Here is a 13,212-nt window from a genome sequence, read left to right on the forward strand (position 1 = left end):
ACACACAGCAATAAAAAAGTGACTATATTACTATTGTACTGTAAAGACATACAAACCATTATTAAAAATGAAAATCAAGTCTAAACTTGTATTAAATGTATTTTTTTTCCCCTGTAAGCTTACGTCAAACATACACAAAATGTTTCTGCTTCCATTACCCTTCCTCGTACACTTCATCCATTAAAAATTTCATCATATGGTTCAGGGCTTTCATTATCTGCTGCCATGCAGCGGCTGCGCCCCAACGAGGCCATCACGCAATCCATGGCGCGCACAACACACAGAGGACATATCTACAACTGCGTTACTTTCACACGATTCCCGTCAGTTCACTTATTTTCACAACATTATCAGTAAAATCCTTGAAGAAAGACGGCAAGTCTGCTTGTCAAACTCTGTAAATGCTCAATAGCTGTGCTGACCTCAAATAATAATGTTTTAAGTTACGGCAACTTTATGTAACTTAGAATTCTCAAAGAGTAACTTCTCAACGCAAGATTCACTTCTGCAGAGGAACCGGCTTGATGTGGAAAGGGGGTGTTTTTTAAATCATTATAAAAACTGAGATGACAGAGTTTTAACTCATGCCAGAATCATCTAAGTCAGAGTCCCAGTAAGGTAAAGAGAAATGTAGATTCAGAAAGAGATGAAACCCCAGGTCTTCATAAAAATTCTATCTTTCCAGGTTTGAACAACTAATAAACTTGAATTCTGTTAAAAAAAAAAAAGCCCAACTATATTTAACGATGCATTTTCATCTAATTCTATAGTTATCTTTAAGGAACAGCTGATGTAGCTTAGATTGGAATTTACGCAAAACTCAAAATCCCGTCAATCCCCAACACTGATGCCAACGTCACCTTCTGTCAGACGCAGCTGCGCGGCCCGCACGCTTTTCACCAAACAGATCAACACCACACTCTACTCCACACGAGCTTTTCTTACAATTTAAAATCAACATCAGATGCTCAAACGTAACTGCACTGATAAAGAGAAAACAAACGAAGCAAAGAAGCTGCGTCCCTTAAGTATCTTTTTTATTAGATCTGATTAAAGTTATTGATTCAATTTACCTAACAATGATGTAAATTTGTGTAATAGGATTTTTATAATCCAGTTAACCAAAACACTGAAGTAACCTTCCTCGTCAGGAGTAGGCTGTTTTGAAAGACTTGACACAATATTGTCAGTTTGGAGTTCTGGGGTGAAAACTTCACTAAATTCTGGCACCACCATAAAGCAGGGATCATCACTGCCCCTCGCCTATAGCAGACAGTTCTACGGAAACTGCAAAAATGTCATAGTGAAGTAATCTGATTTATCTTTAAACACGTATGTGATTTGGCCACAGTTTTAGGTAATAAAAATACAACAATATACTCATTTTCTTTGTTGAGGTCCGTTTTTCGCTTGAATTATCTTTATTACTCCACAGAAGGCTAGAACAGACAAATAATTTCAGGTTTGTTGAATGACAGAAAGGTGCTATTTTCTATATTTTCCCTTGGGAAAAAAATTGGAAGAAGAACAGAAAAGCAGAATGCCTTCACAGTTGAACTTGGGGAGGGATAACTTCTCTGGACATTAAAAGTAACATTTAAAAAAACCTTTTAAACACGTACCTGTTGTAAATTGCCCTTTTAACTTCTGGAACACGGGATCTTGAGCTGTTGCCTGTGCTCTCCGAGCTAGGGACTCCGAGGCTGCGCTGGAGAACATGGTGGACACATTAGAGACGTTCTCAAGACCTACTCCAAAAGTGCTGACTAACTTCTTGACAAAATTTAGTGTATGAGGAGTGATTTTGGCATCCGAAACGGCTCCGCTTTTCTCGAAGGCGACTGAATAGCACTTGGCCAAGCCCTGCTGCAGCTGCCTAAGAACCTAGGGATGAAACAAAGACAAAACAGTCAGGAAGATTCGACACCAAGTACTGACTCCTGCACTGCATTTTATATAGTGGAGTTATCCTCTCAGAAACATTTATTTAAATAAAACTGTATTTTTAAATCGCATCAGAGGGTCAATGAGAACGACAGCACTGATTCTCACGGGCACTGCACCCGCGCTGGCAATGCTGCCCCACCGAGTACACCTTGCTCTCTCAGCAGCACCGTGCTTTGTGACACATTAAAAACGAAGCGCTCCGAGCTCTGTGCTGGGCAGCCAGCAGAACAGCCTGACGCCTTGAGAGGCAAGTAATGCAAGTGGAGCAGCACATCCATCTGCTCTCTGTTAGAGTTCAAACTTGGGACAACAATCACCGCCTGTCACAGACCACCAGATCAAGAAGGAAACTGGAATCTGTGCAACTTGCTGCAAGAATATCAATTTTCAGTTAGTCCAAGCAACAGCTCACATCCTACAGGCATTCATCAAATTAATAGTTTTGGGAAACCTCTGTACTGCTTCCAGAAATAACCAAGCTCCGTAGAACTCCAATCAGAACGATCAGTTCTACGAACACAACAGTTTACTGATCGAAACAAATAGTTATGTTTTAATGTTTAAAAATAATTCTAGATAGATGTTTTGCAGTTCACTTTTCCTCAGATGATACATACATGTGAAGGTGTATTAAAGCCAAATACCTCTTCGTGCCAGTTCTCTCTGAACCAGACCATCTGATCTACAATGCCTTCCAGAGAAGACAGGAGTGTTGGATGCAGTTCTCGCTGCATGTGCATAATTCTGCTGCACCGCCACATCGGCGCAGTGGCTCTGATCGGCCCAGGGTCCGAGGCAGAGTGGGACTGATTCCCAACGGAACTTGGCTGCTGTTGCCCAGAATCTGGAAAGCAGAAAATTTTAAAAAATAAAAATTACCTTTCGTAACTTGATACATGCTTGCATGAAATAAAATAAATTGTTCCAAGAATTTGTTTCAGATTAAATATTAATCAAACCCACTGAATTTCAGAAAATTTTAGAAAATGTGTTTTTTCGAAAGAAAATTTGATTTTTAGAAAGGAAACTGCTCCAAATGCTGTTCAGTGGCACAGACTTCCCAACGTTAGAGCAACCCAAACACTCTCCCACACCCACAGGAGGCGCAGCCTCGGCTTTCACACTGCCGAACCGCGCTCTTGACATCACTGGCGTTGCTCCATATGGGATTGAGTTATTTAAGTTAGGGGGTTTTGCTCCCTTCCCTTCCGGGGAGATCCCTCACACAGAACGGAAGAACAAACACGCTGGTGCCGACAACACACCAACTGTCGCAGAGAGCACTTTTAGTACACCTCTTCTCTTCATCACTGCTGTACCGACGGCGGATCAGCACGCAGATTTGCTTTATCAGACGGCGCCCACTGCTTCCCACAGCCCACCCACGGAGCAGCAGCCCCTGGCACAACCGCCAGGAAAGTGTTTTGTGGGTTATCACTACCTGTCCGTGTGGCAATGTCAGGAGTTTGGCAGGGAAACCTCTGTCACTAGATATGAATGTAGCAAAGTATTACGCTATGTGGGCATTTACTCCTCCAAAGGAGCACCCAGAGAAAAATAAGACGTTATTTAATTAGTGCCCTTCAAAATTTTATGCAGAAATTTACTGAACCGCATCCCAAGTGAAAAGGGCAATTAAATAAACAATGCACTTTATAACAAAGACTACAGAACAGCAGGGAGAGTTCTTGAAGCAGCTCTCCTGGGATTTCCAGGAAATTACATGGGGCAAAAGAACAACTAAATTCTGTGGAATCACTTGACATAACAACTCTAAATAGGATTTGTTCTTGGAAAAAAAAGGTGTTGTGCAAGTTACTTCATGGTCTCCCCACCTCCCGAACATTTCTCCAAAGCCAAAATTGATTTTATTTTGCATATACCTACGTGCTAATTTTTACTTGGAAAATTCACCATAAGAAGTTATTATAGAGACATTAAAGTACAGAGTATTCAAAGAAAGCAGTTTACCTCACTTGAGTTACTTAAACTCATCTTTTGTTAAACTATTTTTCAAAGTTTGATTCATTTGAGAAGAAACTGAATGTCGCATGGTTCATGCTTTCAATCAAAATTAGACCAGATCTCAGAAAACTATGATGCTCTTCCATATTTGTAATCCAAGAATTTTCTACCTCCACCAGTTTTTGAAGATAAAAATCCAGTAAAGAGCATTTGGTTCTCAATAAGTAAGGTGACATGAGAATGAAGGAGATGAAACTCTTCTTGGTGAATATTTTATTCAAGAAAATTCAAGCCAGCTCAAGCCACCGGTAGCTTTTATTTCACAGAAACAAACGCAAGCAAAGTTTATCAATTCTTCTTCTCCTTAGCCCTGCTAAGTTGGGATGTTTTCTAGAGAATCTGTTTTCCCAGTAAAATCAGGTGAAACTAAAAATAATAACTAAGTTACAAAGAGCCCAAACAATGTGATCATTCTGGAGCTCACCGCTTTTGTAGCGCTCTCGCTGTTCTATCTTCAAGGTCAAATAGAGGGTCCTGATGGGGAAGTAGACAGCCTGGGGGTAGACTCTTCCCACCTGTGGGGAGACAGACATACACGGACTTCCCACTTCAGGAAACCCGACTACAGGTCAGATCAACGCGCACGGATTCTCTTTGTAAATGAGTGCGATTCAGCAATAATCAGCTCCTCGTTTCAAGTAACAGCTTATGGAAAACTAGGAAATTAAAGATTCTTTCAGCAACAGAAACCCAGAGCGGATGAACTGGTTAACTCCCTACAGACACTGTTAAGGCATTACCTAATTAGGGCTTCCAGATCATATTGCCTAATAAACCTGAAAACAGCGTAATGCCAGAGTACCAGCTGGGCCAGCTCAAAGATCTTACTCATGTACATAATGGGAGAAAAACAGACATAATGTCAACCGTTAGTCTTTAAATTAGGCCACAATTCCCAGCGAGCCCCGTGATACTTGGTAAGAAGGCCCATTAGGAAGTAACTACTCCACCTAATTGTGGCACTTCATGTAACAGGATACCCAAAAATAAAAAGATCAAAATTTTTTCACCCAAAAATAAAAAAGATTTTATGGCTTCCATACAAAAAAAAAGCAACTAAAGAGATATTAACATTCAGCATCCCCTTTAAAATCTGTAAATCTCAGCATCTATTAAAGGAAAGAAATGACGTGTCTAAGTACTACCCATGATAGAGCACATCTTAAGACATGATTAGAGGCTTCTCCAGCCACAGTTTTACTAAATCGTGGATTTTTCCTCCATCCAAATGGGTAACGTAGGTGGTAGAAATTTTGCAATGGCATTTAACTGTTCAGTAATATGATATTCATGGCAGATTATTAACCTGACACACATATGCTTCAGGCTGTAATTCAAGAGTAAATTATTTGAAGATAACGGTAAGGTTTAGGATCTAGTACTTCTGCAAACTTGGAGTTTTAAATTAGTAACACAGAAAATTCGGTATTTTTTTATTTTATATGAAGTTTAAAGGCATAATAACAAAAAATATCTGCAATGTTTATGAGCCTGAGCTCCAACTACAGTAGGACTTCCCAGGAGGCACTCAATTCTAAAAGTTTTATACAGATCTCGACAAATAAAAAGTGTCTACAACTCCCTGTCAGAAGACAGCTGGGCACGTAGTGTTGCAAGACAATACCCAGCCAGCAGCATCAGAAATTTTGCCTCAGCTACTTCGCTTTCCTAAGCTGTTTGGGTGCGTGGTCTCTTCAAAGCTGCATGTTAATTTTATGGAGGCGGGGGGAAGGAAACCAATGTATACACAGGCACACGCACGCTTGCCTGGACTCAGGTACGCAAGAATCCCTGCACATGCAGACACACATGGACATATTCTCTCTCTACAAAAATACATTCTCAGAGCTTTGAAGGAGCAAAGGTAACGGAGTGTATGAAAGGAGCTGGATATCACAGAATCATAGAACGTCCTCAGCTGGGAGGGACCCACACGGATCATCAAGGCCACATCTCAAAAATCAAGAGCGGAGGGAAGGAAAGGAGAACAGCGCGAGGAAGTCAGCCCAGCAGTTGTCCTTTGGCAGTTTTCAGGGGAGCACTGCAGACAGAAGAGGCGTGGGGCACAGGCTACGGCGAGAGCTTCAGCTCATCGCCCGCCCGTTAATAGGACTTCGCTATTGCTTTACATTAACCTGAACGAAAAGCATCAAAACGCTGCCAGGTTGCGCGCGTGCTAAAAGAGAGATGAAGTCAGACCATGAATAGTTAACATCTCTGAAAACATGACGTTTCACTGAGCAATAACAAAACAGTGTCTAAAAGCACATTAACAGAAAGATGTCACTTATTCTCCCTTAGTCTACTGACACGCTTAAACCAACGCTACACGGAGACACAGCTGTGTGTTCTATTCCTAGATTCTGCTTCAGAGCCGACAGCAATAGGCAGCAAATCTTAAAATCCCAGAGCAAAATTAATCAGAACTCACATCTGTCAGTTCAGAGGTACAAATCCAGGAGCTCGGTTTCTTCATCTGTCTCCCTAAACCTCATTCTTATTCGGCTAATCGTTTGTCCTGCTAAACTTCACGGGAAAATTCTCAAAGCCCCGGTAAAGATTTCTGACGGTGACAGACAGATCCTTGTTTTTAAAATCAAGTCTAATGAAAAACAAACCACTAATGAAAGTTTTCCCTTTAGTCCCTGAAGCTGACAATTCTTTATCCCCACTCCTACGTTACAAGCATTTCGCTATATATTTCTAAATATGTGCTATAATGTTCACAATCTGTCATAAACAGAATTCCAGAGGGAAAGCTATAGTGCCTCGTGCACATATGGCATACAATGTCGCTGGATTTAATCTCATTGAGTAACACTCACTTTGAAATTTAAAATATTCTCCTTATAGAGAAAAATTAGCATTTTTTAACTCATCAACAGTTGCAAACAATAGCATTTTTATAGCTTGCCATTTTCTTGATTTGCGATGAAAAATACTCGTATCTCACCTTGCAAACGAAGATTACAGCCAGTAAAGAGTTAGTGCTCACGCTCCGTACCTGACTAATGAGGTTTAGCAGGAGTTTGCCCTCGGAGCCCACCAGGCACGTCAGCAGCTGGGGAATCCAGGCCAGCCACTGAATGGGCGGGACACCGATGCAGTACTTGTCCACCGCGTCCGCCAAAGTGTTCTTGTCATCGTCAAAACTCAGCAGCCAGAGAACCTAAAAGAGAATTTCAAGAGGACATCTCAGGGCTGAAATTCAGGACACGCCAATCGCTATGACGCACAAACCCCATATTTATTAATACGACAGTGGAGCCCCCGAAAGAGCTAAAGTTGCCTCCGACACAAGAACTTGCATTCACTATGGCCGACCGACGGCATTCTTTCCCTTAGAAATAATGTTTGAAAGGTGTAAAAAATAAATGTAAGTGTACTACTTGCTATGAAACAAGACAGAAAAAAGCCAATAGATGTAACTACATTCCACAAATTCTTTGAGGGTTTTTTTTTTGGGGGGGTGGGGAGTGGAAAATGGGGCATGTTTATAGAACCTAAAATATGCTATTCAGATAAATTAACTTTGATGCCAGAACTTGAGTATTTCTTTGGGTGTTTTTAATTATTTTAACTGTCTACTCCTAATGACGCTTTTTCTACAGTTTAATTTAAATGCAAATATATTAAGCATCGACTAAAAAAAATCACTAACCGTTATGTAACCAGACAGGGAGAATAATAAACTTCAGCATGCCATGGAGGCCACCTTTAATCTAAAAAAGTATTTTCTGTGTTTGTTTCATGTTCAAAATAGATTGTCTTTCACAGTCTGGTACAATTTTTAAATTTTCTTCATGAGAGAGATTAAAGTAAATATCCCCAAATTGAGAAACATATAATACAAAGAGCTTTGGCTAAAATTCTGTTGACTTAAAAGTAAAAATTTACAGAAAAGGCTTATTTGGAATAAAATGCAATACCGAGGTAAAAGTTAACATGAATTATCCATAGTAGCGATAAACAGACATCAAATTGCATTACGTTGTAGAGCACCAAAGCAAGGACGCCATGCTGCGGGTCCTCCACCGCACTGTACAGCAGAAGTGCTCTGTGCGATTTGTCCCCTTTCTGTCCCAGTGAAACAGAAAACCCTTGACGAGTCGCAGGCAGTGACCCAACAGCGACCACCGGCAGACCTTCAGTCTAAGTGAAAGCTTTCCACCAGTAACTGGTATTTCTCTAATTGCCCAGATTTGGGCACTGAACATCATCTCAGCCTTTTCCGAAGGGGTGGAGCCCCAATTCCTTATTAAACACCGAGATCTCACCTTTGCCAAGTATTTTCTGGACTTGCTCTCGTTCTGATGGCGGCAGGCGTGCAGGTAGCAGGTGATGGCAGACACACCCAGGTGAAGCTGCCGCTCTTTCACAAAGATGTTCTCCAGGTAGTCCCCCCACATCGCCCATGCCTTCACCAGCACGTCATGCATTTGCACAGCTGCAGAAAAAGCCTTGTTTGCTTCTTCAGACCTGCGTTGTGACAAGTAAGAATATTAGTTTTCTCCTAACAAAAAGTTACTAAATTATGTAAGAGTCAGATTTCTGACAGGGTGCACAATTGCTTTCTTAATACTCAATGATATTTTCCCATTAAGTTCTTCAGTAACTTCTTAGGACTGCGTTGTCTCAGCTTTCCTTGAAGTTCAGCACCTGTGAAAGTAAATGCGCCGTAATGGAAACAATTATGTGTTTAAGATCGCCAGATACACCCTGAAAAAAACGAAAATAAACAAAAAACCTTTCGGCACACTCCAGTTGCACCCAAGCAACAGAGTATGATACTGGGAGGCAGAAGAACAAATAATAACACAAGGAACGCAGAAGCAAATGCAGTAAAAAGTGCTTCTCTTCTGAGTAAAAAGAGGAGTAAGAAAAAGCAGCTTTGTCCGTCAGCGTCTATGAGTTTCTGCGCCCCGTGAGTGCGTCCCTCGCTCCCCGAGGGCTCCCGCGCCGCAGCCCCGGCCGGGCAGTGAGCGCCCACAGCAGCAGCCTGACGCCTGACTGCATCGCTATTTCCCCTTTATTCAAAGGGGACTTCTCAGTCGGTTTTTCTTTTCTCCTTCTCTACAATCCATCATTCTTGCCACCCGGGATGACTCTGTCTGAAATGGTTTCCATCACCTCGCCGAGCACACGGGCAGCGCGGGGGGATGCTCGACCAGAGGTGCCCTTCAGCTGACCCGCAGGCAGCGAGCAGTCACGCCGTCTCGCGTCCAACGCTGCCGCTGTTCCGAGCGGTAACCTTCCGAAATTCCCGACCTCAGCTGTGCGGCTAAAACTGCCTGGATGGTTTTTGGTAAGACTAAGAAACTGTAAGTACATCAGAACCATGCTTTAAACAGCAACCTTTAGCCATTCTATCCTGAAGGAACAAACAGAGACAGTTTAGCTGCTGTTTACTTTGTCTGCGTGAGTTTAAGAAAAAAAAATTTAAAAAGATGAGGGATGGGGGGAAGGTACACTTCCTTCGCTTTGCACCTCAACTGAAACTGAACTCGCTCGTGGCCACAAAAAATGCCCATTGCACTTTCTATTAAAGTAATTACATTCCGCCTATTTAAAATTCTCTCTTGTATTCACAGAATAAGGTATTCAGGCTGCAGTGTACAGCTTACGACCTGACGATTCCATTCCGCAAGTGTCCACAATGTAGCGGTAAAGGCATTATTCCACCCATAGGTAACACTCGGCAATAATGCCATTAACTGCCACGCATACTAAAAGCTGCCGAAATCTGAAGGGGTTTTTTTGGCATCAGCAAGCAAAATTTGACTGCTGAGACATTTGTTTACCAAATTAAAGAGAGATCTTCCTCAAAATAGCACGATGGCTGTCAGCATAAAGCAAAAATATTACGAAGGAGTTGGTGAAAGCAAGGCTTGCACCTCGGTGTTTAATTGCCGCAACGCAACATGCCTGCAACACACGCCACATTAATCCTTCCAGTTCGACTGGCTGACGTGAGCGTGGCATTTCCATACCGCATGGCACACCCGACTTGCCCAAGCACTCTGAACTCGGCCACCACACATGTTCCTACACCTCGACCGGTTGCAGCTATTATGGGATACACACAACGAACAATGAACCAGAAATGAGAGAAACAGAGGTAGGTGAATTTTAAGCGGCTGAAGCTTATAGTCTGAACTTTTTTTTCCTCCTTGGTTTTATATGTGATATTTACATTGAGCACATAATCAAAGAAACCTCCTTTTGTCGACTACACTAAGACATCAGTTACACATCAGTTTGTCTCGCTGAGTACTCACAGAACCGGGGGGAAATGTATCTTAAGCTGCAAAGCTTTGGAGAAACCTGTTCTCCCTGCCTCTTCCCATCTCACCCCTTGAAAGATAAAACTTTTAATAAACAACCTGATACAATGTCTGCTTTAACTATTTCTTTCCTACAATACTCAGAAATACGATCAACCATTACGTCTTCAAACTGCAAAGGAACTCTCACGTACGCTTTTACTCTCATATACAGTTGTGACAAATTTTAGGTTGGTATAAACATATAGAACAACTTTCCTGCTCAAATACTGTGTTGAAATACTTCAGCTGCATTTTTCTCAGATGTGTACTAGTGCCTCTTCCAGCCAATATACTTACTTGTTAATCTGTGCCAAGAACATTCCCTTCAATGCATAAAACTCAGCAGTCATCTCCTTGGTGAAGTACTTCAGATTGGTTGATTCAATAACTTCAAGACCCTGTTAAAGAGCCTTAGTGAGAAAAGCCTTCTAAAATGGAAGGGTTTATTAAAATGAAAGTGCCATAAAAAAATAGCCAAAATATTCTCTTGAATTTAAATAGCATGAGTTTCTCATATTTAATTTTAATAAATCTGGACTGACAACAATTTTAAGTTTCCACTGACCCATGCAAAACTATTAGACACTATAGACAACATTCATCAGGTGATGGGTCATCTCTTCCACTGTGTTTTTTTAAGTTATATTATTATTAGTTGTATTATGTTACATTACATTATTACTAGAAGGTCCCAGTTTGCTGAGCTTATAATCATAGATAAGTGGGTTTTGCCTACAATCACGTTCCTTCCTTTTAACGCATACGATTTCCCTTCAGTCTGCCAGCATCCATCGCTCGAGTCAGACACTCAAAACTGACGTCGAGCTTCAGTCAGTTTTGCAAGAGTGTTGTTTCTTCCTATTGCAAATAATACAATTTTCAAAGGCCCTTCTATTTACCTGTCGTGTAAGACTGCAAAAAACATACTTCTACTTTACTTTTCATCCAGCTAATTTTTAATATATTCACAGCAGTCTGAGTTCAAAGAGGCCGAAGACTGCTTTTGACTAACAGCATTACCTAAAACAACACTCTGCGTGGTGCAACACGGCCAAGGCAATTCAGCCCCTGCTCTCCATACAGGCAGTTCATGTAAATCAATGTGTCCGATGGCCTTTGTAATCCCCCACGTTCCAACAACAGCTTCAGAGATAACGCTGCCGTACCTGCATACACTCATTTTTGCCCATGACTCCAGCCAGCTGAAGATAACATTTAACTTGCTGGCGAATCTTCTGAAAGCAGTCCACGATGGGCACGGTTGGAATTGTATGAATGCGACTCAGGATATCCAGAGCTACGTTGACCAGCCCTTGCTTTCGCGCTATCTTTCCGTACTGGATAATTGCCGATGCAGAAGCATGAACTCCCAACATAGCATTATTGGAACTAGGATCATGCTGAGAACTATTTTCATACGCAGTTACAATGGCTAGAAATAAAACACAAAATGTTTGGCATTATAAATGAAATTATACATACAGCAGCATCTTACACAGCAATACATATGAAAAGATGACTTAAGATAATGAAACGCTTCAATGGAAATTGAATGAAAAGAAAAACTTGACAAAATCAACAATATTCCTGTATGTTTAAACAAAAAATACAAAGAACTTATTTCAAACAATGTGTTGTCTGGAAAATTACATGATGAATGCATGCTGGACCAGGCAGTTTTACCCTGGTAATGATGTTGTCTCCACATGAAAATGCTGCTCCAGTGGGATAAGTCATCTGACACAATAGGTAACCTGTTCCTCCAAGTCTTTACAACAGTCTTCATATCATGTAAGCTGTTGTTCCTCCCCAGGTTAGTTGGTTGCAATCCTGCATTTATTTGGGCTGCTTCTTGAAGTTCAATTATTTGTTGTGCTGCCTAGAAAACATTAAGCGTTACAAATACCACCACGGATAGTACAATAGGCTGGCCGATTTCACTGTTAGAAAAAGGTCTCCGCAAACAATGCCACCTTTAAGTGATCAAATAAAGATGAAACTATTTCTGCTGGTTTAGGGACCTCTCAATCGGTTGCATAAATGACCTTTAACCAATCTAATCATTAACAAAATAGCAAAAAAATCCATGAGATGGATTCAACGCTTTAGTCATTGACTGAAATCTTGACCTCATCCACTGAATCACCTGCACAGAATTTATACCAATGGGTCGCTAGTCTTAATAAACAAACAAATTATTTTTCAAAAGAAATAAAGGTGCTATAAAGAACTTCCTTACACGCTTGCAGAAGGTCCCTGCCTAACCGCGGGCTCCTCTCCTCTCCAGGGAGGGAGTACCAGGGTCAAGCAGTTCATTCCAGGCACACCTCACTCTGACAAAACCTAAATGCCCGAATATTATTTGGTTGCAAAAAGGCACTACTGATCTATCCTCAACGCGTTCTTCCGGTAATACTATGGGTTTGCTTGCTAGGTTAAACTTCGGGCAACTATGATGTGTCTTTTCTTGATAGTATAAAGGCAAAAATTGCCTCAGCCTTTCTTTTATTTTGAACTGCAAATGCTTTCACAAATTATCCCTAAAATGGTAGTGTCTCGCTTTTAAAAAGCATTTTTTTTCTTTCAAAACAAACAAACAAACAAAAAAACCCCACCACACCAAAGAGAAGAGTCTACTGGTATTTACACTTTCTCGTCACCCCCACCCTCTTCCCCACACCCCCTAAGCAGAACCACAGGACAGAGTCCCACTCTCACATACAGGTTTGAACTTCCGACGTCAACCCTCATCACAGAAAAGCACAAGAGAACATATATAGTGTGCTAAATACAAGGATACACGGCCCTTAAATAAACCTTTTGACAGAACTTTTGAGAATTAAAAACAAAAACTTTTAAAGCACTGACTAATTCCCTGGTCATGAGCTGACTTCCTGACAGAAACTGGAATGAA

General features: G+C 41.2%; 1 protein-coding gene across 1 annotated transcript in view; it reads right to left on the bottom strand.

The window, feature by feature from the left end:
- TRRAP (transformation/transcription domain-associated protein) overlaps positions 1–13,212 on the bottom strand; it is a 94,010-nt gene that overhangs the window by 15,270 nt on the left and 65,528 nt on the right. The window contains exons 57-64 of the mRNA XM_009886198.1: positions 11,982–12,177; positions 11,465–11,730; positions 10,596–10,696; positions 8,250–8,451; positions 6,977–7,141; positions 4,401–4,487; positions 2,592–2,741; positions 1,623–1,884 (exon numbers count right to left, since the gene is read on the bottom strand). Of these exons, the coding sequence (XP_009884500.1) occupies positions 1,623–1,884; positions 2,592–2,741; positions 4,401–4,487; positions 6,977–7,141; positions 8,250–8,451; positions 10,596–10,696; positions 11,465–11,730; positions 11,982–12,177 (1,429 nt within the window). The remainder of the gene's footprint in view (positions 1–1,622; positions 1,885–2,591; positions 2,742–4,400; positions 4,488–6,976; positions 7,142–8,249; positions 8,452–10,595; positions 10,697–11,464; positions 11,731–11,981; positions 12,178–13,212) is intronic.

The sequence above is a fragment of the Charadrius vociferus genome, unplaced genomic scaffold (genome assembly GCF_000708025.1).
Source record: "Charadrius vociferus isolate BGI_N301 unplaced genomic scaffold, ASM70802v2 scaffold430, whole genome shotgun sequence".
Taxonomy (NCBI): domain Eukaryota; kingdom Metazoa; phylum Chordata; class Aves; order Charadriiformes; family Charadriidae; genus Charadrius; species Charadrius vociferus.